This window comes from Oreochromis niloticus, linkage group LG22 (assembly GCF_001858045.2).
Source record: "Oreochromis niloticus isolate F11D_XX linkage group LG22, O_niloticus_UMD_NMBU, whole genome shotgun sequence".
Classification (NCBI taxonomy): domain Eukaryota; kingdom Metazoa; phylum Chordata; class Actinopteri; order Cichliformes; family Cichlidae; genus Oreochromis; species Oreochromis niloticus.
In genome coordinates this window covers 5920469-5943921 of record NC_031985.2, presented here as the reverse complement: position 1 = coordinate 5943921, position 23453 = coordinate 5920469, and the positions used below count along the sequence as shown (strand labels likewise).

The following is a 23453-nucleotide window of genomic DNA, read 5'->3' as shown; positions in this document are numbered from 1 at the left end:
CATCCTTCATCAATTATTTTGGCTGAGAGTCAAGTTTGCTCTTTTACTAATCAGCCCACTTCTTTTTATTACGTTCCATTATATACATTTCTATACTTGCTTCTTACTCTCATTTTTCTGTTTTTAATTACACATATAAGCATTTTCTGTTTGGCTGATTTGCTGTCGTTTTTCTTAACCTGTCACAGCTCCCTTGATCTTGCTGCACTGTGTTTGCGAAGCTGTTTTTCCTTTTATTTTCTCCTGTGATCACCACCAAGGTCACGGTTGTTTGCTCAGTTTTTAAAATAAACACACACAAAAAAATACCTGAGCACAAACAGGCACTAAAATGCAACTATATTTTTCTCAACTTGTTTCTTGTCCTTTTTCAGTATCATATCACTCCTGTAAAATGCCTTGAAAAATACACATGCACAAAAAATGGTCAGTCATACTGTAAAAGGATCTTGAGCAACAGAACTGTAGATATTCAGTCATCATACTTGATCAGAGGAATGTGTTTTTGTTTAAGTGCCTGAACATTGACCAATGAATCACAGAGCACTGAAAATATACAGCAGATGAACAGTGCCTGAATATCATGTGTTTAAGAAACAGGGAAGAAAGATTCAACAAAGATCTGAGACAGGACCTAAGAAATGCATCTGGATGTGATTCATGTAATAGCCTAATCAGAAAGGGACGGGCAACTGTCAAGAAGCCACTCATAAGCAAGGGTGAGGAATGCTGACACAAAATTACTGACAACAAATGTTTCAGTTCAAATTGTCAATTTGAACTGAAACATTTGTTGTCAGTTCAAACATTTGAGGAAGGGAGGAAGTTAGGAGACAGATACAACTCTGAGTGTCTACAGCCAAGATCAAAAAACGGAGGCTCTGTTATAGTTTGGAGCTGCTTTTCAGTCAGTGGTTTGGGGGATCTTGTAAAAATTGATGGAGTTATAAATGCAGAAAAGTGCCAGCAGATTTTGATTCGCCATGCAGGGCTATCTGGAAGGCATCTGATTGACTGCTAGTGCATCAAACACATACCTGTATAGAAAAACATACAGTGGGACACTATCAGCCATTGAATGGTCTCCCTAGAGCAGAGGTGTCCAACTCCAGCCCTTGAGGGCCGATGTCCTGCAGGTTTTAGGCTACGTCCACACGTACCCGGGTATTTTTGAAAACGCAGATTTTTCTATGCATTTGCACCTTTCGTCCACACGTAAACAGCGTTTTCAGTCACTGAAAACGGAGATTTTTAAAAACTCCTGCCAGGGTGGAGATTTTCGAAAACTCTGTTTTTGCATTTACGTGTGGACGAGGAAAACGGAGAAAACGCAGCGTCAAAGGTGTGCGCCCCCACGTTATTGTTTCGGTGAAATGAATTTCTAGAATGGTGGACTTAGACAAAATACTGTTAATGTTAATTTTACTCTCTGCAGTGTTTAAATGCTTACATATACACGCACAGTTACTGTCCCTCCATACATAGGACTCAGTTCTGCTTCTATGCACAATCTTTGGTTTACTCTTTCCCACTCAGGCTTCTAGACTTCTGATTGGCCAACACGGTTCTGATTGGTCTACACGGCTAGGAATATATTGCCACCTGTTGCTTTGGCATGTTCCCACCAGCATTTTCCTTCGTTTTTGCATTTACGTATGGACGGGATTTTTTTTAAAAAACAAAAACAGAAAATCTTCATTTTCAAAAATACCCGTGTACGTGTGGACGTAGCCTTAGATGTGTCCTTGATCCAACACAGCTGATTTAAGTGGCTAAATTACCTCCTCAACGTGTCTTGAAGTTCTCCAGAACTCCAGGCCTGTAATGAACTAATCATTTGATTAAGGTCTGTTGACCCAGGGTGAGATCTAAAACCTGCAGGACACCGGCCCTTGAGGCCTGGAGTTGGACACCCCTGCCCTAGAGCCTGGATCTCAACATTACTGAAGCAATGTAGGGTCATTTTGACAGATAACAGAACAAACATTAGCAGTGTCCAAAGAAGAGCTTTGAATGCCCTTCAAGAAGCCTGCCCTGAAGAACAATTCCTGAAGAAAGCAATTACATGAAAGTTTGCCTAAAAGAGCTCAGGAAGTGTTGAAGAGTAAAGACAATCATACCAAATACTGACTTTAAAAAAAAATACACCAACCAAACCATTTAAATTTCACATGATCATTCCATTCAAACTTATTTTAGCAGTTTCTGTAATAGTAATTTTATAATCTATACAAATGTAAAGAGGAGTTAAATATTTCGATCTTGTGGGTTTGACCTTTTGTCAGTTAAGACTGCCAAATGCACATTCAGCATTGTTAGAGAACAGAGCCAAGAGGGGACCATAGCTAAGTGACTGAAGGACCATCAAATGGCCACGAGCTATAATGAGCTGATGGAGGGCACAGAAGGCACTTGACTGATAGTCATCTAAATGTACTTGGATTCCCGTATGTCCATATAGATGTGCATGATGCTTTGGTAAAGTGTTTGCTGTATGAAGCAAGGGAGAAGGGAGACATTTGAAGGTCTTTGCGGGAAATTTGTTTCTTTAAATTGGAAATAAGTGCAAAAAAAGAGTGTATTTCCATTTTAATAATGCAACACTTTTTCCTCCTGAACTGTCTGACCCGTCGAGCGTTGCTTCCCCATACACAACAGCCAAACTGTCAGTATCGATCCACTCACAGTCCCTCGATAATAATTCATACCTTCCTCGCCTTCCTCAGCTTTTAGTTCTTCCTCCGTTATGAGCACCTCAGGGGGAGAACATATGCTCATTTTCTCACTCCCCATGAACCTCACTTCTTTCATTTTCAATTTCTTTAACAGAAAAGAACCTTGTTTAGATCAAAGTGACCTGAAAAACAATCTTACAACATGTTTTTAAGAGAGTGTTTTAACTATGTCACCTTTCTCTCATCATCTCGACAGTCTGGTGGTGGATGGTGTTAGACCCATGAAGCACTGCTGTAAAGGGTTCTGCATCGATGTCCTAAAGCGCCTCGCAAAGATTGTAGGCTTCACCTATGACCTTTACCTGGTGACAAATGGGAGGCATGGGAAAAACATTGATGGGGAGTGGAACGGCATGGTAGGAGAGGTAAGCCTTCCAAACCTCTTGTATGCTGCCTGTTATTTGTGGGACCAGGGGGGATGTGGGCAACGTTGCGCTGCCATTAAGTCGCCAGGAGATCTATTCACATTGTTGATTCAACATCTGTGTAAAAGGTGGAGCCAGCCTAGCAGGACAATAGGAAACAGGCACTGGTGTTGTTAACATCTCTACATTTAGGAGACACCAAGGTTTTTAAGGTCTAAGCAGAGGACTGACTCAACCAGCATATAGATGACATGCTTCTGATTACAGGGTGTTGGCTAAAATTACACAGTGACAGACACTAGAATAGGCTGGCACATCTATGCATGTATCCACTCATTTGTCCAGTCTCTTATTCAGGTTAAGACCACATTGTTACCTGTAACAGTAGGCATGATACTGAGTCAATAATCTTCATCGTGATAATTCAGGAGTTTTATATTTTGTTTCATAAGCATAAGAACCCTAGTTTTCTGAGTGACAGCTGTGTGCTTGGTTTGTTCTTGATGAAATTAATAAATTTGATCCCTTATTTGTTTAAAACAAAGCATAATACTTTGTTTTCTTTTTTCATGCAAGAGTTAAACAAAAGTATAAATTTGTACTACATTTTTTGCCATTAGTTCTTCTCCTTAGCAAAGCTGTTTACGTTCTGTTCAAGGATGTTTGTATTTAATGCACAAGTAAAGAACTTGTATCTAACTCTTGTCACTCTGTGACAGAATGCAAATAGCAGCATGTGGGAGAGATAAAGTGAAAGTTCATAAAAGTGTGTGCTCAGTAGCAAAAAGATCCAGCTTGCACACAGCATTTCCTCTGGGAGTGTGTTCTAAAATTTCGCAGCCCGGCTCACAAACACACCATGACCCTTTTTTGTATGTCTCAGTAAGATATTGTAGTTATGTTTTTAATTCTCCGTTTTCCCAGTACACAGTGCTGCTATCATTTTTCCTATTCTGTTTTTCTTTCTTTTGTTGTGTTTACAAAAAGGGGTTTGATTTGAGGGCTCCTGTGAAATTCTTTTTATCCTGCCTCAAACCCTTTAAAACGTGACCCACTGAGAGAGAGGATTGGACCTGAATCGAAGACGGAGCGAGGAAATATGGAGGGAGTCTGTCAGAGAGATTAGTGCTGGAGAAGTGTGTGTGTGTGTGTGAGAGAGAGAGAGAGAGAGAGAGAGAGAGAGAGAGAGAGGGACAATGCAGACTGTGAGATTGCTTGTACATGACCATGTGTGTGTTGGCAGATACCATGGTGTTTCTGTGATGCCAGTCCCCCTGCGGCGGCTGGATTAATGAAGTTGGTTTAACATGGAGTTAAACATGGGGATGCAAATTATCACAGTCTATGTGTATTTGTGTGTGTGGACTTTGTGAGGGCAGTTTTACTTCATACAAATGAAGACCGTTTTGGAAAAAGTCATACATTTCTGGTGTGCACTCATTCTAAGGTTGAAGATTGCATGTTGTTTTTGCATAAGCATTTACTCGACTTGGCATGGGCTCCACACGTTTGTGCTGTGCAGCACTTTGTAACGTGTTATCCTAATTGACAATGTTCCAAAAACGTTTGTGCATTGTCAGGAATATTTGGCTTTCCATATTTTCAAGTAATTGTTCGATAGGATGGAGATCAGGCGAGTGCAGAGTGAAGTCCGTGGCACACCTTGAATGTGCAACCTCAAATTACTGCAATGCTTTGTGGTTTGTTGGGTCTCATTTGTATGGTGGTGCATTGAATCCTTCTCCACAATGATTAATGTTTGACACTCCTGAGCTTCCAAAGATATTCCTAGAAGAGCACATCTTTAATTGTTTTTGTATGTAAATGTGGCTGTAATGCCAGCATGCAAAGACTTTGTTTCTCTTTCTCACTCTATTGCCCTTCATCCTTTTCCAGTAATTTGCCCCAAACCTTTGTTTACCATGGTCAAACCAACTCATGGTGTCTTCTTGAGACACTGAAGGCCTGTTGACTATTGGATTACTCTGCATGTTTAAAAATTATGCTTACAGGATATCCAAAGCATTACAATGTGGTGTCTACTGGTCCTGAGTAAATATTATTATTATGTGATCACATTGTGAGGACAGGCTGTGTATGCTGTGCTTCATTCTCAGATAGGCCTCAGAGATGCAGGTGGCACCTCACCCGCTCCTACCCCCCACCCCACCTTCTTTCTTGCATCCCAGCTGCCTCTTGCTCTGCTTTGCTAAGTAACTCATTAAGCTGCCTAATTATCGCAGCAGACAAACACATGTGCACAGGGACAGCTCCGCCCACATGAACCTTCTTTTTTCCCTGTTAGTTTACCTGTGATATGCAATTCTGTTGAAAATATGCAGCAGTGCACTTTTTTATTTGTTTGTCCTTTTCCTCCTCTGTGCTGCTATTTCATCCTATTCCAACCAACCAACCATCATATCCTGTCAAAGTTACATATCACCAAGACAAATGCGTATAATCCCTCAGACATCAGCAAACCTCAGTGACCTTGCTTCTCAAGTGAAAGACTTTATAGTTGGGCAGTTTTTACTATTTTTCATAATTTCTATCAGAATCTATATTATGACCTTCTTCCCTGAATGCCTTTCAATCAGCCAGTAATTTCCTACATTCTTAAAGTTATTTTTTCTTCTTCACCCGTTACAGTGAATCACCCTAGTATAATAATTTTTGTTCGCAGCTTGAAGTCTATGCAGCAATGAAGCACTTCCTGGAGAGAAGTGTCACAGGTGTTGCTTTCAGACCTCGCTGTATTCAAAAATCTTGAAATTAACAAGTTGAATTAAATGGAGTAATTACCATGGAGTGATTGAGTTTGACAAGCAGAGAAGCAACTAATGACAGGTTATGAAAAGTGCAAAACCTGTGCGTCATCAGACTCTTAGAGAAGTTTATGGTCTCCAGAGGCTTCACAAACTATTTTTCCAATAAAAAAACTTTAGTGGTTCAACAGTTTCTGGCTGGACTTATTCGAAGAAGGTTGATTGATCTCATACAGAGAGTGTGTTGACTTGCTCAGTATGTATATCATAGGCAATAAAGGGCGTCAACATAGATTTTTTCTTTTCTTTTCGGTCACTCTCATCTGTGCTTCTTTGAACAACACAAAGTATTTGAGGCTGTGAGGTTTATCTATTAACCAATAAGTATAAAGTATCAAAAAAAGAGAAGACACAGTAATTCCAGTGCGACAGGTATCGACACTTGAATTTATTATATTTTATTTATTTGAATAGTCAGTCAAAAACATTGTGATCAAGTGTTTCTGCAAGTTTTAATCCAAATAGTACACTGTAAGATAGTGCTGTAAAAAATCAGTCAAATACTTACATCAATATGCTTCCTGGGGTATATTTGTGCTCAGCAATACATTTTGAATACCATTACACTTTTGGAGCGATGTTTAAAGTATTGGCTGTATCTCGAATAACTGAACCCACCATGTTTTAAGCTGACTTTGGACTTTATTTTGAGGACTGTCCAATAATGTCCAATAATGTATTTCAAAAAATACATAAAAAAACATTTTCTTTTTAATTTCTGGCAGGAGATAACAGTACATGACAACTGATGAGTAATAGCTGGCAGTTGCTGTAATGTGGCCATCTGAGCTTGCTGGGTTGTAATCGACTTCAGTTATAAAATACAGAGTGTTTAAGTGGAATTGTAAGAAAAGAAAGCTATATAATTCAAACGTATTGTTCATAAGCAAACAGAGGGGAAAAAGTGAAGGAATACAGCTGTGCACTGTAATTCAGAGCATGGTATCATTCGAGTAGCATGATATAATAGAACAGTTGGAGAACTGTAAAGCTAACCCACCGGCAGCTTTGCTGCCAGTATTTTACTGATAATCTACACATAAATCTTTAACAGGGTGGCTGTGGAAGTGAAAAAGGAACAGAAGTAAAAAATAAAAATGTAACACTCTGCATCATTAAAATTTAACTGTATCACACAAACTTTCATTATTGCAGCTGCTGATTTGCTGCATCTGTAGCAGTTATCATCTGTCACCATCTTTATAGGTGTAATTTACCATATTTAATCATTAGTGATTGCATTACAGACATATCTGAACAACATCAGTAACAAAACTGAAGGTAACTGTAAGATGCCATTTCACATGGGAGACAACCATCTATTACCAACACGGTCTCCTGAAACAACACTGATTCTTATAATGCAATAAAGTTAAAGTTACTAGGTTAAAAAAAACAATCAATGGATTGGAGTTTATTGTATGTAAATATCAACATTATTAAAGTAGGTATAAAAAAATGAAATAGTTTTTCATGTTGGTCCCTTTGCCAACCTAAAACTCGACCGTTCCACTGGCCTCTCTTGCAGCACCAGCCAGGAAATGAGCTGCTAAACTGTGACTGAAGTTGTCCAGTTGCAGGAGGTTAAATTAAAATCCTAATTAGAGGAATGCTGCTATACTAACGAAAGTGGGAGTGTCAGAAGCAGCCAGTTAAACGCTCAGTATTTGGTCTTTTAATGTTTCTTGCAAAAAGTTAAAAGACCAAACACAAAGAATTTTTAATTATTTCTGCAATGCCTAGTTGGTGATTAGTGGTATAGTAGAAGTTGAGAATTCATCATGGAAAAATGATGGAACAACTTTTCAGTCAATTGTCCAATCACTTTTCAGCCTTTGAAAATGGAAGACTGATTAAAAATGGCTGTACGTGCAAACAGTCCATCCAATGCTTTTGATAAACCCTGTAAATTAAAACTTTGGTTGCTTCACTTGCAAAAATTTTTTTGTTGTTTCCCAAATAGTCACGACACTGACTGTATATATAATTCCTAAAATTATTTGCCAAAAGAGTCCCACATACAGAATTGTAACACCCCACTGTTATTCTCCAACTCACAGTTGATAACTGTATGAAACAATGTATCAATCAGTGCTTAAGATTTTAACAAATAAGGAGGAAGAACATTTTAGAGGAGGCTACTTCATGAGCCTGATGAAGAGCATCTCCGTTGTGTCTGCTGAGAGACTGCAGAGCCTTTTGTCTTCCACAGACTTTTGGTGCCAGGCCAGAACTGACTAATGAACTTCTGGTCAGCAGCCAGCTCCTCTAACCTCCACAGTCCCTCTGCTGCAGTCAAGTAACCTCTGTTTCCTGCCAGGTGAAATACCAACAGGGCTGTGAATCCCCTGACTTCTTCACCTTCTGTCTGCCTGAGCCTCGTTTACAGCTGCCTGAGGAGCTGTGAGGAGGACCACAGCACAGCTTCATGTTGCAAGTCATGACAAAAGGATCCCTATGCTGTTTGTTCAAGGTGTTTTAGTTATAGATAGTTATAGAGCATAACATTGTAGCTCTATCCTACCAACTGCCATCCATTGAGACCAAAGAGGTATATTTTGGTTAGTGCTTTTTGAAAATACACATTTACCAAGAGACCCCAGTCAAAAGATTATGCCACAGATTAAAAGAAGAGCTGGTCTGGCTACATTCCAACAACTAATCCAAGAAGCGATGAAGAAAATTCCACCTGTTAATGTGACTGTCCAGTGCTTGGCTGGAAAACCTACATGATAAAGTGCCCTGAGCATTGCATGAGGTAAATTTGTGTGCTATAACTGCCTATAGAGTCTGTTCATCTTGTTGCTTTCTTATTTTCTGGTCAGAGTGAGAGGTTGGATCTTGCCAGGAAAAGTCAAGATTCTTCCTGGTGGGTTTTCGGTCTCCACCAGGACTGATCATTTCAAAAATTCTGTTCATAATTTTTAAGGACAAAACTTCTAGCAGTAGTCAGGGGATAGAGGGTGTCAGACTTGGTGGTCTCAGGAGCTCTGCTTTTTGCAGATGATGGGTTCTCTCTGGGTGACCTGCAGCTTGGTTTGCAACTGATTGGAAAGCAGCTGGGATAAGCTTTAGCAGTTCCAAATCTGAGGCCATTGTTCTCAAAAGTAAAATGATGGAGTATCCACTGCAGGTTAGAGATCAGTCGCTGCCCCAACAAGAGGATTTGAAGTATCCTGTAATCTTATTCACAAGTGAGGGGAGAGTGAATTAGGACAACAACAAGCTGGTGAGGATGCTTCTCTGGTCTCTTGTGGTGAATAGAAAGCTGGGCAGAAAGCAAAAATTGTCGATTTACAAATTGATCTTTGTTTCTATCCTCACCTACAGTCACAAGTTGGTAGTGACTGGATAGTGACAGGTGTTGTTTGTGTGCCAACACAGAGTTTCTTTCCTCCAGGGTATGGACTTCTTTCAGATTTGCCACAGCACATCAGCTTAAATCAGGTGTTCTTGGTGTGTAGTAGCTGTAAAAGTCATTAAAAGCACTAAATGTTTGTTATAGTTTTGCTCATATAAATAGGCACAACATGCTGATCTGAAATGATAGGTCTACACAGAACCAAGTTCTGGCATTTCTCCTGCACAATGACTATGAGAAACTGTTGTTTCCTTGCCATCTATTACTGTATACCACAAAAATTTAAAAATTATTTTTAAAAAATTGAATCAGATTTGAGTGAATTTGTTTTTTCTTGGTTCTTTTTACCTTGTATATAATATTTTATAGTTCTTTGTGTTTAACTTCAGATCTCCTGTTTTACAGGTGGTGTCCAACAGGGCAGACATGGCCATCGGCTCACTCACCATTAATGAAGAGAGATCAGAGGTTGTTGAGTTTTCGGTTCCATTTGTGGAGACTGGCATCAGTGTCATGGTTTCGCGCAGTAACGGCACAGTATCACCTTCTGCTTTCCTTGGTAAGATGTTTTTAATAACGTACACTTTAGCATTCTATAAGTCTGTCATTTCTCCGCTCTCAAAGTTTAATAGAAATATTTTAGTGGTGGGTTTAGTCAAGGAAGGCTGCAAAGTCAAGCTTAGTACCTGTAACATGCCTGCCTACCTGCAGATGCAAGCTACTTTGCAACCCATCTCCACCCTAGCTCCTTCTGTGTCATCTTGTGTCTTACTTACTGGGGTCAGGTTGTATATGTTCCCTTGGTATTGCTATCTGAGAAGTCTGAAGTTCTGGTGAAGTTTTTTAGTGAATTTATGCTGAAATTACTCATTTTTTAATTTAGCTTTTTTCAGTCTTTTTTCCCATGAAGTATTTTAATACTGAATCAAAACCATCAGGAAAAATTGGCAAAAATGCTTAAATCAATACCTTATTTGCTTCTATAAGCTGTGTCTAAACATCTGATAGAGCTCTGCCACTGGTGAAGAGCCGGTCTTACATCTCACAGTTTGAAAACCTCATCAATTCAAGTTTATTTGTATAACATTCAGAGTTGTTTCAATGAGGAGAGGCTCACCTACAATCCAAAAACAATAACTGACATTGCATTCGTAGTTTATGAGATTGCTGAATATGAACACCCTGGATTATAAGTCTATGTAGGAATGTTTATTCTCCATGTTCAGCTTTAAAGTAGGGATCATAAAGTCAGTAGTCTATTTGTATTCCACAGAATTCTGTATACACAACATTAAAATGGGATTTATAGATGTGCATGAAGCATCACAAACCATTTTCAAGCTCTCTAATGCAAAATGAAATTCTACTCTAAGTGGTGCTACATAAGGAGAAGGTAAGAATCCCTTTACAAAGCAATTCAGGTCAGCTGTGGATGAAAGACGGGGGTAGACTGAGAAGAAAATATCGCTAAACTAAATTTTAATTTTAAATTTGTGCACTGCACTAAATGAAATACTGGGCTTATAATAGCCCCAGTCGAAAGCATAAAGAATATATACTTGGAAGCACTCACATGTTATGCACTCTCTCTGTGCCCTACTTAGCTGTGTAGTTTTGAAACAAACCAAAAGGGGTTTTCACTGTTTTATTTTTGTCATCAGTGGGATTTTATTCCCTTGCACAGGTAAAGATGAGCTCATCAAAATAATTGAAATTTACATGTTCAAATAGTTTTACTAAAAAGGCAAAAGAGACATCCTGACTGAGTCAGGTAGAGCTGTATGTAGTTATGTAGTGAGAGCCGTGTGGCAGTAGTTAGAGAGAGATTAGAAGAACAAACAGCTCTTAAAGTATTGACCAAATATCATTTTACCGCTAGTGTGGAAAATCCTTCTAAATCCACTCATTGCCCAAGTGTTTACAAGAGGCCCCGAGGTCTTATTATACAGCAGGCTGGTACTCATGTAAAAGCAGAACTTTTTTAACTTGGAGGCCTGACCTCCTGTCTCGTGTTGAATTTAAAGTTTTTACTGAGTTTTCTTGCTTTTGGTTTGACTAGCTGTTTGGCTGGATTTAGGCACCAAAACCACTTTGATCAGGTTAAAGAAAAGAACACAGTTTGTGTTAAAATACACTCTCGAATCTCAGTTTTATCAGTGTTGTGAATGGATGATAACACAGGTGAAGGAGGCTGACTATACAGGAGCCACGTATAGGACTGATTGCAGTGAATAATAATGGGGGGGAACAGTTAACATTCAAAGCAGGTGGTTCAAGGAGACTGAATTAAACGGCTGTTCGAGGGGTCGTAATGCAAGACAGCCCTTGTCTTGGATATTTTCATGACATGCTTTTTCTAAAGCATGCACCGTGAAGATTGTGGAAGCTGTACAACTGTTTTACATATTAATATGATTTTTAACAGAAAATAAGTTTTATAGATAGCTACAAAAATGAAGGAAGCATCTTTTAATGTTCAGCTGAACACCCAGAAAGTTGATTCTGACTTCATCTCAGCTCACTGCAGGTTTCCCAAACCTTATAAACAGTCATTTGCATAATGGTCAAAACTTGCACAACTGACTAACAATGGGCTGTCAGAGCCATTGTTAGTCAGTCCCTTGTAGTTTCTCCTGCTGAAAACGCAATGTCAAGGTGAACACAATCAGCTTTGTGGGATTTCCTTACCTGGGCGATTTGTGAAGCATTTGTCAAGATGTTCAGCTGAACATTTTGTGATTAGAAAACTATTGTTTGCTGACCATCAACAACACCATGCAAATGCTGCACAGTCCTATCTATAATGGAGAGGACAGCTGTAACAGGGCATAGCAATTCAAAATCAATCTGAATCAAAATTAATTTAATGAAACTGTGGGGTTATACGAGGTGCAAATAAAAATCTCAACTCAACTCCAGACAAAAACCATAGCTAAAACAAATTTAACGTAAGATGTATAAGACTTCAGCACTGCTGCTACCTGGAAGTCCTGCCGTGTCCACATCCACCTGCGTTAGACTGTATCTCTTATACAGTGTCACAACAGTGACCCTGCAACCTGAGTTTCAGAGGACAGGACAAAGTTGCAGAGAGTCGAGTAGAACGTGACGGCAGTCACCGATAATCTTGGTTGCCAAACAATTTTTTACAGTGTTGAGGTACACAATGGTGCAGTACAAATCAGAGTTCGTTTGCCACAGGACATTACTGTGCAGCTCTGACCCTGGGGTCCTATTCACAATGCATGATGTCCAAAAATATAAGCTTGAACATCTGAGACTCTTTCACACTTCCTGGAACATGGTTATCATTAAATCTGATATGGTTTTTGCTTTTTATAAGTAAAGTCACATTTTCTTTTTTAAATCACAACTACATGAGTCATCAAAAGAGGACCCAGATGCATAAGCTATTATTCACTAATGGACTTTACAATGCTTTAGTTTCCTTTAATCTTAAGGATTGTTGAAGGGTTAAATTAATGTACTAAAACAGCCTTGATAGCTTACATAACGCTGTACAGTACTGTACATTTTTTCTGAATTATATAAGTGGCCTTCATTTCTGGCGTGATTTTTTTCTTCCAATTGAAAAGGTTCAAACTCCCAGCTTTGCATCTCAAAGCACAGCTCAAAATGCACAGTTAGCTTTACTATTCTCAACATTCAAAGAAGCCCCCACAGCAATCCAAGCTAACTTTTTTTTTCTTCAGTCAATTTTTAAAAATACAGCTTATGCCTCAATCAAAGTTGGCCTCTCCTAAGATAACACCTCTTAATTTACAAATCTTCTTAGACTAATTCCAGGCACCTCCAACCATGAAAAGATGGAATTTGAGAAGAGTAGAGAGTTGGAAGCAGAGAGAAATGACAACAAAGAAAGGGAGGGATGGATGAAGAATGTGCTTAAGAGAAAGAGATGGTGTTACACAGAGAGAGAAAGTCCTGTCATGTACCACTATAAACCCAACACAAACGAGAGAGAGAGAGGTTGAGTGGCTTTGATAGAGAGACTGATAGAGCTGTGTCAGATGCTCTCAGATATTTTAATCTGAGCAGCGGCTGGTTGACATGCTGCTCCGCATTTGTGTGTGTGTGTCGTGCAGACCAGATGAGATCATACCCTGTAGCAAAAATGACTTGTTAACACAGAGCAGCGTCTCAGGCGACTACTTTTTAAACCCTCCATCTGTGCTTAAAACCTGCCTGTGTGAATGAAGTGCACATTTTACTGCCACACATGCTGTATGCATCAGACCTGCAGAACATCTATACACTGTATGACTAATTATGTCATAAATAGCTGGAAATAATCTTCCTATCATATTGCCATGTATTGTCCGTTTCTCTATAGCCCTTAAAGCCCAGCCTGTAATAAAAGTGCAATGATTTTTTTTTCTATATTTTTGGTTGTTTAATAACAACCAAGTCTGCTCTAAAAGTTCACTAATATTCTTCCATCATAGACCTGACTCCTTCGCAGTACTCCTTAAGGGATTGATTTCATACTTGCACAGCTGCAGTAGTACATCTATCCATCTGTCAGAGGAGATTTAAGAGACAATCTGAAACATGTCATGGTTGGACGGAGGTGCAAGGCTCCCAAGGCCATTTTATCTTAAGTCTGCTGGGCCACAGGGCTGACAGCAAGTCCATACTGTTGCTTTGGCTGTTTGTGTGTGCGTCTGTGTGTGTATTGGCACACATGAACGCATGGAATATAAAAGAAAAAATTAAGGTCAAACAGAGGTAAGAGTGAGCACAAACACATAAGGAAAGGTCAACGGTGAAGGAAATAATCAAGTGAGGAAGAAGTGCTCTGAGAGACAGGGCAATCCTTTCTGATGGAGGAGTCTCAGAAAAGCCACAAGAGGTGAAGAGGGAAACACGTGCATGCCAACAACAGGCCAACTGTGAGAAAGCCAGCTACAATATGTGGACGCACCGCATGATGCTGAACTTGTTTAAAATGCACTTGCTGTTTGTTAGGCCTTGTGAAGAAAAACAGAATAAATGGTAATGAATCCTAGGGATCTGATACCATTGTGGGTGACACAGTGGTGTAGAGGTTAGCATTGATGCTTTGCAGCAAAAAGGTGAAAGGTTTGAATCCACCAGTGAGCTGCTGTCAGTTTAATTAGTGGTTCTAAATTGAACATAGGTTTAAATGTCAGTTGATGGTTAATGTGATGAGCTGGTGCACCTATGATAGATAAAATAGGCTCCAAAACATAGAATTGGACAAGCAGTTAAGAAAATGTGTGTCATTTGTAAAATCTTTGCCTCTTTTTATTAGTTTTTGTTTCTCCTTTCAATGTGGAAGAAAAGGTCATTGGCCAGGGTTTTTATTATAACGACATTATCTTGATGATAAGAATCTCTGAAAATGTTAATGTATGAAATTAAAAGAGACATGCCACATTTGGGTTATTTTTCATATTTTTACATTTAAATGACAATACAGTAAATCCGTTCTCAGACATCCAGGTCATTGTAGTCTAAGGAGCTTGGAAAAAACACTGGACTTCTTTAAGTTGCTTGAAGACTCGGCGGTCCATCTGCATCTAAAGGACAAAGGTCACTCTTTCGAGGACGCCAATGTTCACATTTTGGACAGAGAGGACAGATGGTTTGAAAGAGGAGTGAAAGAAGCCATTTACGTCCACTGTGAGCGACCATCTTTGAACAGAGGCGGTGGTTTACGAAACCAACTGTCTGCCATCTATAATCCAGTTTTGAGATCCCTTCCCAGACGCCTTAACGCCCACTCACATCCTGGGCCATCTGACCTTAGTAAATCACATGATAGGGTGGGGCCAGGTTTCACAATGAGCTCACCCGAAACCCTGGCTGATTCACACCTTGGCTCATGTGATTAGGTGTCAATAGGGGGGTCCATGTCCCTCTCGGGAGACACTCCCACAGAACTTAAATCTGGGACTTTCCACCATTTGACAGCAGAACTGAAGAGAGGTGAAACGTCTTCAAGCAACTCAAAGAAGTCCAGACGTTTTTCTTTTTTCCAAGCTCCTTAGACGACAATACAGTAAATTAAACCAACAAGAATAAAGCAGTACAGTACGTATAGAGGCTAATTTATCTGAAATAAAATAGATGCATTCTGCAGTGGACTCACTGGTTTGATGTCCTCAAAGTTGGGCTGAGCTCCTTCCTTCTGTTTTCAGTCTCATGCTCTTCTGTCAGGTTCTTGTACATGTTCAGTTTGAAAAGCATGAAAACATTTTCTACGGCTTTAAATATTTAAGACTGTCCTGCCGGGGTCCCCTTTTTTCAAACCTGACATCCTCTGAAGCAGCATTTTCTCACTAAAACCTTGTTTGATGTCTCTGCTCTGGTCTTTCTCTGAACTTTTCTTTCATGGTAGCAAAACATGACATGAGAATGCATGCAGATACCTCCTGCACTTTGAACTGCACATGTTTGAAATTTTCCAAGGGTGCCCTCTGCATATTCCCAGACCATTCTCAGGTTAGGAAATGATCCATTAATAATAAGGAAGTAACTTATTTATCCTGATTTGTTGTTACTCACATTTGATTGCATATCTGTAACTGTAAAAATGACTAATTAACAGATTTGAAATACCTAAACATTAATTTAATGAGCAAGCTTCTCTCAGCATCAATGAGAAAGATGAAATAAAAATGACTGTACAAGGATACTCAGAAAGAACCACATGCTTCCCCTGACCAGAGCAAAATGATCTTGATCCAGACCATGAATGAATGCATTTCTTTCCTTTTGCAGTTCTTCACATTTCTACCAAGTTTAATGAAATTCAGCTTGGTAGTTTATGTGTAACCCTGCTGTCATAGAGATGAATAAAACCATGCCAAACGCATGCTGTACCGCCGCCTCGACTCTCGCTTTTGGCAGAGAAATGGCTGACTCTGCAGTTTTTATTGTCCTGGTGCGTTTACTTCCCTGCAGCGTGCATTAGTGCTTCTTTCAAAGCGGGGTCCTCGGTGGCTTTAACTCTAGATCATAATTAAACCTGTGGGCAAATTATACTCTGCCATGACCCTCACAGTTTTCTAAAGATTTGGTTTCTTTGTTGTGCTACTGAATGAAAATGTTATTTATTATTTCTCTGTTTTTTATTCCTTTACATAATATTTTCAAATCTCTACAATCTAAAAATAGACACAAAGGTCTTATTACAGACACAGAAACTCCAGACTACAAAGCTGAGAGTGAGACAGGACACACACTCAAAGCCTGGATAATAACAAACACTTAAACTGTCAAGGGACCCAGTAAAGAGGGATGTGAAAATTGAGCGACTGAAGAGAAATAAAGACAGAGAAGGTGTGTGTGTGTGTGTGTGTGTGTGTGTTTTGTTTTGAAGAATGGTCAGCTGCAGTAGAAAGCCTGCCACTCATATTGCCATTTCAGAGGTAAAAGCTTTTATACACTAACAGTAAAACAAAACTCCCAAGTCATAATTTGTGAGGAGCTTCTTAAGAGTTTCTGTGAGCTTAGTGAATTCAGCTTCTCAAAATATTCTATGTCTGTGTGTGTGTGTGTGAGTGTGTGTGTGTGTGTGTGTGTGTGTTTGTGTTTGTGCTTCTACAAGTTAAAGTCAATAAAAGTGAGTGAACATTAGATAACTATGTTATCTAATGATTTAGCATTGCATTCTCAGCACTGTTGTGTCCAGATGGGCAGCTTATGAGCCAACAGGTGAAATTAAGCTGTATTTTTTTTCAAATGCAAGTAACTGTTTAAATGAAATATTATAATGTTTCATATTCCAATATTTCACTTTTCTAAAGTTTCGTTATCATTCTATATTAAGAAACAAACATGACAAAGCAGCAGTGTTACAGTTGTTAATATTACCTCCTATACAGGATTCAGTCATTGTATTGGTATTAATATTCCCAGAGACATTAAAATATATGAGGTAACTGTACTTCTATATGTGTGCCTCTGCACAGCTAAGCTTCAAATGTGTAGTGGCAGGCAACCTAATTGTACTTATCGTTTTCCTTGGCCTGCTGTATACGTAATGCAGATTAGCATACCATTTACTGAAGTACTCTGGTGGGATGAGGCTGAGAAGGTGATCGTAATTGTTTATGGCACTCTGGATTAAGCCGGTAATTATACCAAATTGTTGTGAAACTTTGTGCACATGCTATAGAAGCAAATCAAATAACAACTACTTAAACTTGCGTTACAGCAATTCAGCTGTTTCTAATTGTGATACCATACCAACACCATGACTACCTGTGCATGCTGACCCAGTATCAGTGTTGAACTAGTAAGCTGTATTCCTCATTGTGAGCACTGGTGCATGAGGTAAAATCTCAAAATAAATTAAGCAGATGAACTGTATTTATGCACTTTATTCTTTAATGACATTACTGTGTTAAATATGTCATAACATGTTTCCTATGCTGTTCAGCTTCTAATGGCATAGATCAGTTAGATCAGCACTCAGTTTTATAATGTTGTTACCATTCTCACTAAAACAGACTTATGACATAAGGTGACTTTTCTGGGTTATTCCTACTCTGGTTCTGTAGAGAACTAGGGTCACCAGTTTGAATCTGTCTATTACTGCTGGGAACATGCTGGCAACCAAATTGAATTAATAATATTGTCACTTTACTAAACAACCGCTGCTAAAATGCCCTTGAGCAAGGCCACATACACCTTATTAACCCAACCCTAGCTTCTTGTACTCCAGTGGCTCTGCTTGCTGGCACCAGTACCAGACTGTGGTTAAAGCTGGTGGCTTCCAGGTGTGAATATTAAAGAGTCCATCTTTGAAAAAGAGCACGTGTGTTGAATTGACTTTCCCTGTTTAAATGCACTCCTCTGCGAAATGGTGATGTAGCTGCTGGAAACCAAACATCACTGAGAGAGTACATAACAGAATGAAACAATACAGCTCAATGGATCCTAACTCAAAGCTAATAGCACTACAAAACCCAGCAGACTCATGTCATCGATAAGTGAAAGTGAAATAAACCTGATCAAGTTCAATTTTGATTCAACCACACAAACACACAAATACCTCCCGACACCTGCAGGTCAATAAATCCACTGCTGTGTCTAATCTGAACTCACAATTCCCCAAACTTTGCTTGTTCAGCGTTCGCTGTTGCTGAGTTTGAAAATGCCTTTACACCAAAGAATGTAATCAAACACATCGAATCACCTTTAAGTCACTTCCCTCAGAATATACCTAAGAGAAGCTCGGCACTGCTTACAAAACTCATACAGGAAATGCTTTGAAATGGTTAAAGAAAAAAATCACTTGAAATGTCTCACAGATACACAAAAGTGACTGGCTACAAAATAGTCATTTGTTTGATGCTTAATTGAAATTAAGTACAAGCCACAGAAATGTTGTTTGTAATTCTTTAAACCCACTCGAGCATTGCAACACTGCTGCAGTTCTCCTGCTATTGCCACACAAATTAGCTGCTTTACATTTTGCTATCAATTTATCTACAACCATGGCAGCTTAATTCTATCTAGTGACGCTGCAATAAATCCTTTTTTTCTGTGGGCACTTCAACAAGGACCGTATTGATTCTTCATTGGTGCCATGCCAGGCACATGTGCATTAACTCTGCTTGTAGTGGTTTTGTTCCATTGCACTGTAGTCTGTCGTGCCTGTGAAGTGTTCCTAAAATTAGATATTACAAAGATTATTCTACTCAGTAGTATAATTTTCAACATTCTGTTAATGACTGTTATTATGTACGCTCTCCTCTGCTATAACACTAAACACAGAAAACAAAACAATCATTAAACCATTTTCTTTGTATAGGAAAAGTCATTCACAAAACAAGCAGGCAACCAGTATTTATTTATTGGCTTTTGTTAAAAACTTCACTGAGTGCTTTTCAAAAATCAGAACGCGTCATTCAAAACTAGATTTAGAACCTGAAAATAAATAAATTAATATGAAAATTTAAAGAAAAGTTGAAGAAAACATTTAAAGCGACAGTGGGCTAGATTCAGCACAAATCCAGCAAATGTATCCATCCAGTCCAACTCTTGATTTAATTTAAAATCATTATAAATTTATAATTCATTGATTCTTATGCAACTTTGATGTTGTTTTTGTGACACACAGTTTATTACATTATTAATCATCCATAATGTTGCATGGCAAACTTAAGAGGGTTTCACATATACTAAAACAAACTCAGCATTTACATCTACAGCCTGTACATACCTATAGTTATAGAATATTCACAACATACTTCATACCGTGTACATTATAACATACCACAATAGACCCATTTCTGTAATATACTTGCATATCTATATTATTGCTAATATATATTGTAATATATCTATATCACTAAAGCACTTCTGGATGGATGCAAACTGCATTTCGTTGCCCTGTACCTGTGCATGTGCAATGACAATAAAGTTGAATTCTATTCTATTCTATTCTAGCATTTATTTTCATTGTAAAACTTTAATGTGGGTTGCAATGAATAATGTTTTATACTAAAAAAACAAACAAACTATTGTTCTGTAGTCATCCTCTTCCCTGGGACTGTTGTTCATCTATCTTTTTTAAATGTTCTATCTCTCTAAATGACATTTTAAGGTTGAGGTGACTTTATTGTCTCCCTAAAGGAGAAAACTGTTTTGCATGAAAGGAACTGCTGCATGAAACCAGATATTACTAAACATCACAATAAAAACATATTAAATGGGTGCACATAAAAAAGCAACATCTGAGCAAAGCTGTTTGCACTGTCAACCTTAAACTGATGCAAACATGCACATCTTCATACATAAATTGCAAGCGCCAGCACCTCTCGCTTTACATGTTTAACAGCACACAAGCTATTGGTAAAAACTGCAGTTATCTTCGAGCCTCCCTGCTGCTCCTGAAGAACTTGTTCTTTAATAAATGTAACTGTCAGGTGGACAGATTGTTTCAAACAATTGTGTTTAAACAGAGGGACCTTGTGCACACATACTGTACTTACACACTTGGGAAGAAAGATTAAATCCTCGCTCTCCAAAATGATCTCATTTGTAGGCAGATCTGTATTTCATTCTGGATAGTCAAACAAAGATTAGTTTGGAAATATTAAATGGACTGGTTCTTGTGCATTTCTACTCTACCTGAGCACTCAACGTGCTTTAAACGACATGCGTTATTCACCTATTCGTACAAGCATTTTTTTCTGTGCCTAAGTGCTTTCCGTCAGTGCCTTGCCCAAGGATATTTGGCATGTATATTGGAACGGCCAGGGATCAAACCACCAACTTTCCTGTTAGTAGATGACCCACAGCCACCCCACCTAAAGCACACCATCTGAAACTGATTAGGTCAGATATCGCATCAAAAGGAGAAGCTGGTGTGGAGCTGGGTTGCAAAGTAGCTTGCAGATGCATAGCAACTTTAGGCGGGCGAAAGCAGCTTAAACCACACTCCCAGATGGAATTTGTCATTTTAAGTTGTGTAATCTGAGCCATCAGGTTGATATGGGCTGGCACTGACATCAGCTCTCTTGCTGTGATTTCAGCTAAGCTTGATTTTGTGCCTGCTTGTACAAGCATTAAGCTCGATTAAAATTCAGGTCTTTAGCCTCCTTGTGATTATGATGCATATCTAGTTTCATGCTTTTTGTGTTAAAAATGTATCATCCATGCATGATTTATTTGAAAATGTTTCTACCAAAATTTAATAAATGAAAATGATTATCATGAACAGAATGAAATGAAATTATTATTCAATTTAACAATGAAAACCTAGCTGAAATTGTAATGCATCATTGCAGTCCTTGTGGCACACGGGTTGGCAGCCCATGCAGCCTTAAAAGCATATTAACCCTGTCTGGCAGTAAGTTTAATGGATAAATCCTGAGCCTCTCCACCTGCTCCCTCACTGTGTGTCTCTCTGCACGGGAGCCACAGCTAAAAGCCTCGTATATAAACAGTGCTTGTTACTCTTTGGTATGTCAGCACACAGTCACGTTTGATTTAGCATCTCATCCTGGAAGTAACACAGGGAGAGACTAAAGTGTTGATGAGGCAACCCAGTAGCTCAGCCCATCTCTCCGGTGCTGTTTGATTAGTGTTACATCTGCCAATGTCGGTCTAGGCAGCAAATCCCTCACTAATTTGGCAAATCTCAGAAGAATCTGCTTGTTTCCTCTGCCGGCGGTTAGACTAGCACCCATTACTTGATATGAGGAGAGACAATTTCCTCCTGTCTACATCCAGACGTCTAACAATTTAATACAAGACTGCTCATTTGCTGTGTCATGCAGCTACACAGTGGCAGAAACAGAAAGTGTCAATGTGTAAAATTATTTAGCACACATTTCTTTTCCTGAAATGTATAATATATGGATGCTCGCTCCATATTCATGGACATAATAAAAACATTAAAATCAAATCCCTGACTCGGACTTAGATGTTTTATATCATTTTTGATTAAAATATTTACATCCCATTCGATATTTCATCACTTCTGTGATCCTTCCTGCTTTGAGATATGTCTTTCCTCTCATTACAATTTTTGTTTTGGTTGAATTTACTATGAATCTGAGCTGAGACAGAACAGAGCCAACAACAGAATGACCTACAGTATCTAGCTTTGTTACTATCTTGGTACTACATATCTTGGTTTCTATTTTTCTCTGTATTTTTCAAAATGTTCAAATGCAGTCTTTTTACAAAGGCAAAAGAAGCTCAGCAGTGGTAAGGTCCCACTTAGAGCTTGACACTCTGCAGTGTCTGAGTATTTCAGGGTAAAAGGATCAAGCTCCTGTCTAAATTAATATGGAGCGAGCCATAACTACAATTTCAGTGGTTACTGGGATGTGAAAACTGTTTACTGTATAGAATCAACCGTCAGAGTGGATAAAACCCTGTAACAAGTTCAGTGACTTTGCACCAAAATATAGTTTAAAAAGTTTTTTCTTTTTTTAATTTCACTTGGAGGTTGAAATAAAAAAAGTGATTTCACTTGCAGGTTGGGGCAGCACGGTGGCACGGTGGTTAGCACTGTTACCTCACAGCAAGAAGGTCCTGAGTTCAATTCTGCTATCAGGCCAGCGTCTTTCTGTGTGGAGTTTGCATGTTCTCCCCACGTTTGCGTGGGTTCTCCCGGCTTCCTTCCACAGTCCAAAGACATACACTTAGTGGGGATAGGTTCACTGGAAACACTAAATTGCAACCTGTTCAGTGTGTACCCTGCCTCTTGCCCTAAGACAGCTGGGATAGGCTCCAGTGCGACCTGCGACCTTGAAAAGGATAAGCGGAAGTGAATGGATGGATGGACTTGCAGGTTGTACTTGTACTACAGACACTATGATTGTCTGTAGCTCATCCCAGCAAACTATCTAACAACTTCTCTTTGTTGCTGCCTCTTGTTTAGGTGAGGTTCACAGTGACATTTAGAAACGTGCAGTGAAAAGTTTTTGCTTGCTAGTTTAAAACCCTGTGCATATTGGAGGAGCAGACTTTTTTTTATAACATCCACTGCACCAGAAACAGTTGGTGCATAGGATGACAAGGGTCTTCTCAAACTTATAGTTGTTAGGCATCAATCTTTGTTCACTATCCACACAGATTTCCATTTTATGAAGTGGTAATTAGTAAATGTCAGGAGAACTTCCTAAAGTTTTCCTATTCGTTCTTGTGTGTGTGTGTTGGTGTATTGCAGAGCCCTACAGCCCAGCGGTGTGGGTGATGATGTTTGTGATGTGCCTGTCGGTCGTGGCTGTCACCGTCTTCATCTTTGAGTTCTTCAGCCCCGTGGGATACAACCGCAGCCTGCAGAGTGCTAAGAGTAAGTGACGGAGTCGCTCCAGTGTCTGCACGCCAATCAACCCACCACCACTGCTCATTTCACAACATTATTACCAACTTGTCACTTTGTCAGTTATGTAAGCGAGGGGGGGCTGATTTGAGGAGGGTGTTTGTCCAAATTATTATAATTAAGCGTTCCACTTTTTTTTTGACTGCACATGATTCAAAACAATCACTTCACACCCACAATGTGGCTTATTTAATAATAATGAAACAAACACTGACTGCGTGGTGGTTGATGTTGACGTTTTTACAGTACTTGTCACTTCACCATTATTGCAACTATTTACTGTGTGCGTCTCTGCCCAGACACGTTTATTTTTAATTAGAACCTGGAAAA

General features: G+C 39.1%; 1 protein-coding gene across 1 annotated transcript in view; it reads left to right on the top strand.

Annotated features, from left to right (window-relative positions):
- grin2da (glutamate receptor, ionotropic, N-methyl D-aspartate 2D, a) overlaps positions 1–23453 on the top strand; it is a 238477-nt gene that overhangs the window by 175345 nt on the left and 39679 nt on the right. The window contains 3 exon segments of the mRNA XM_025902353.1: positions 2932–3100; positions 9692–9845; positions 22968–23093. Coding sequence (XP_025758138.1) covers positions 2932–3100; positions 9692–9845; positions 22968–23093 — 449 coding nt within the window.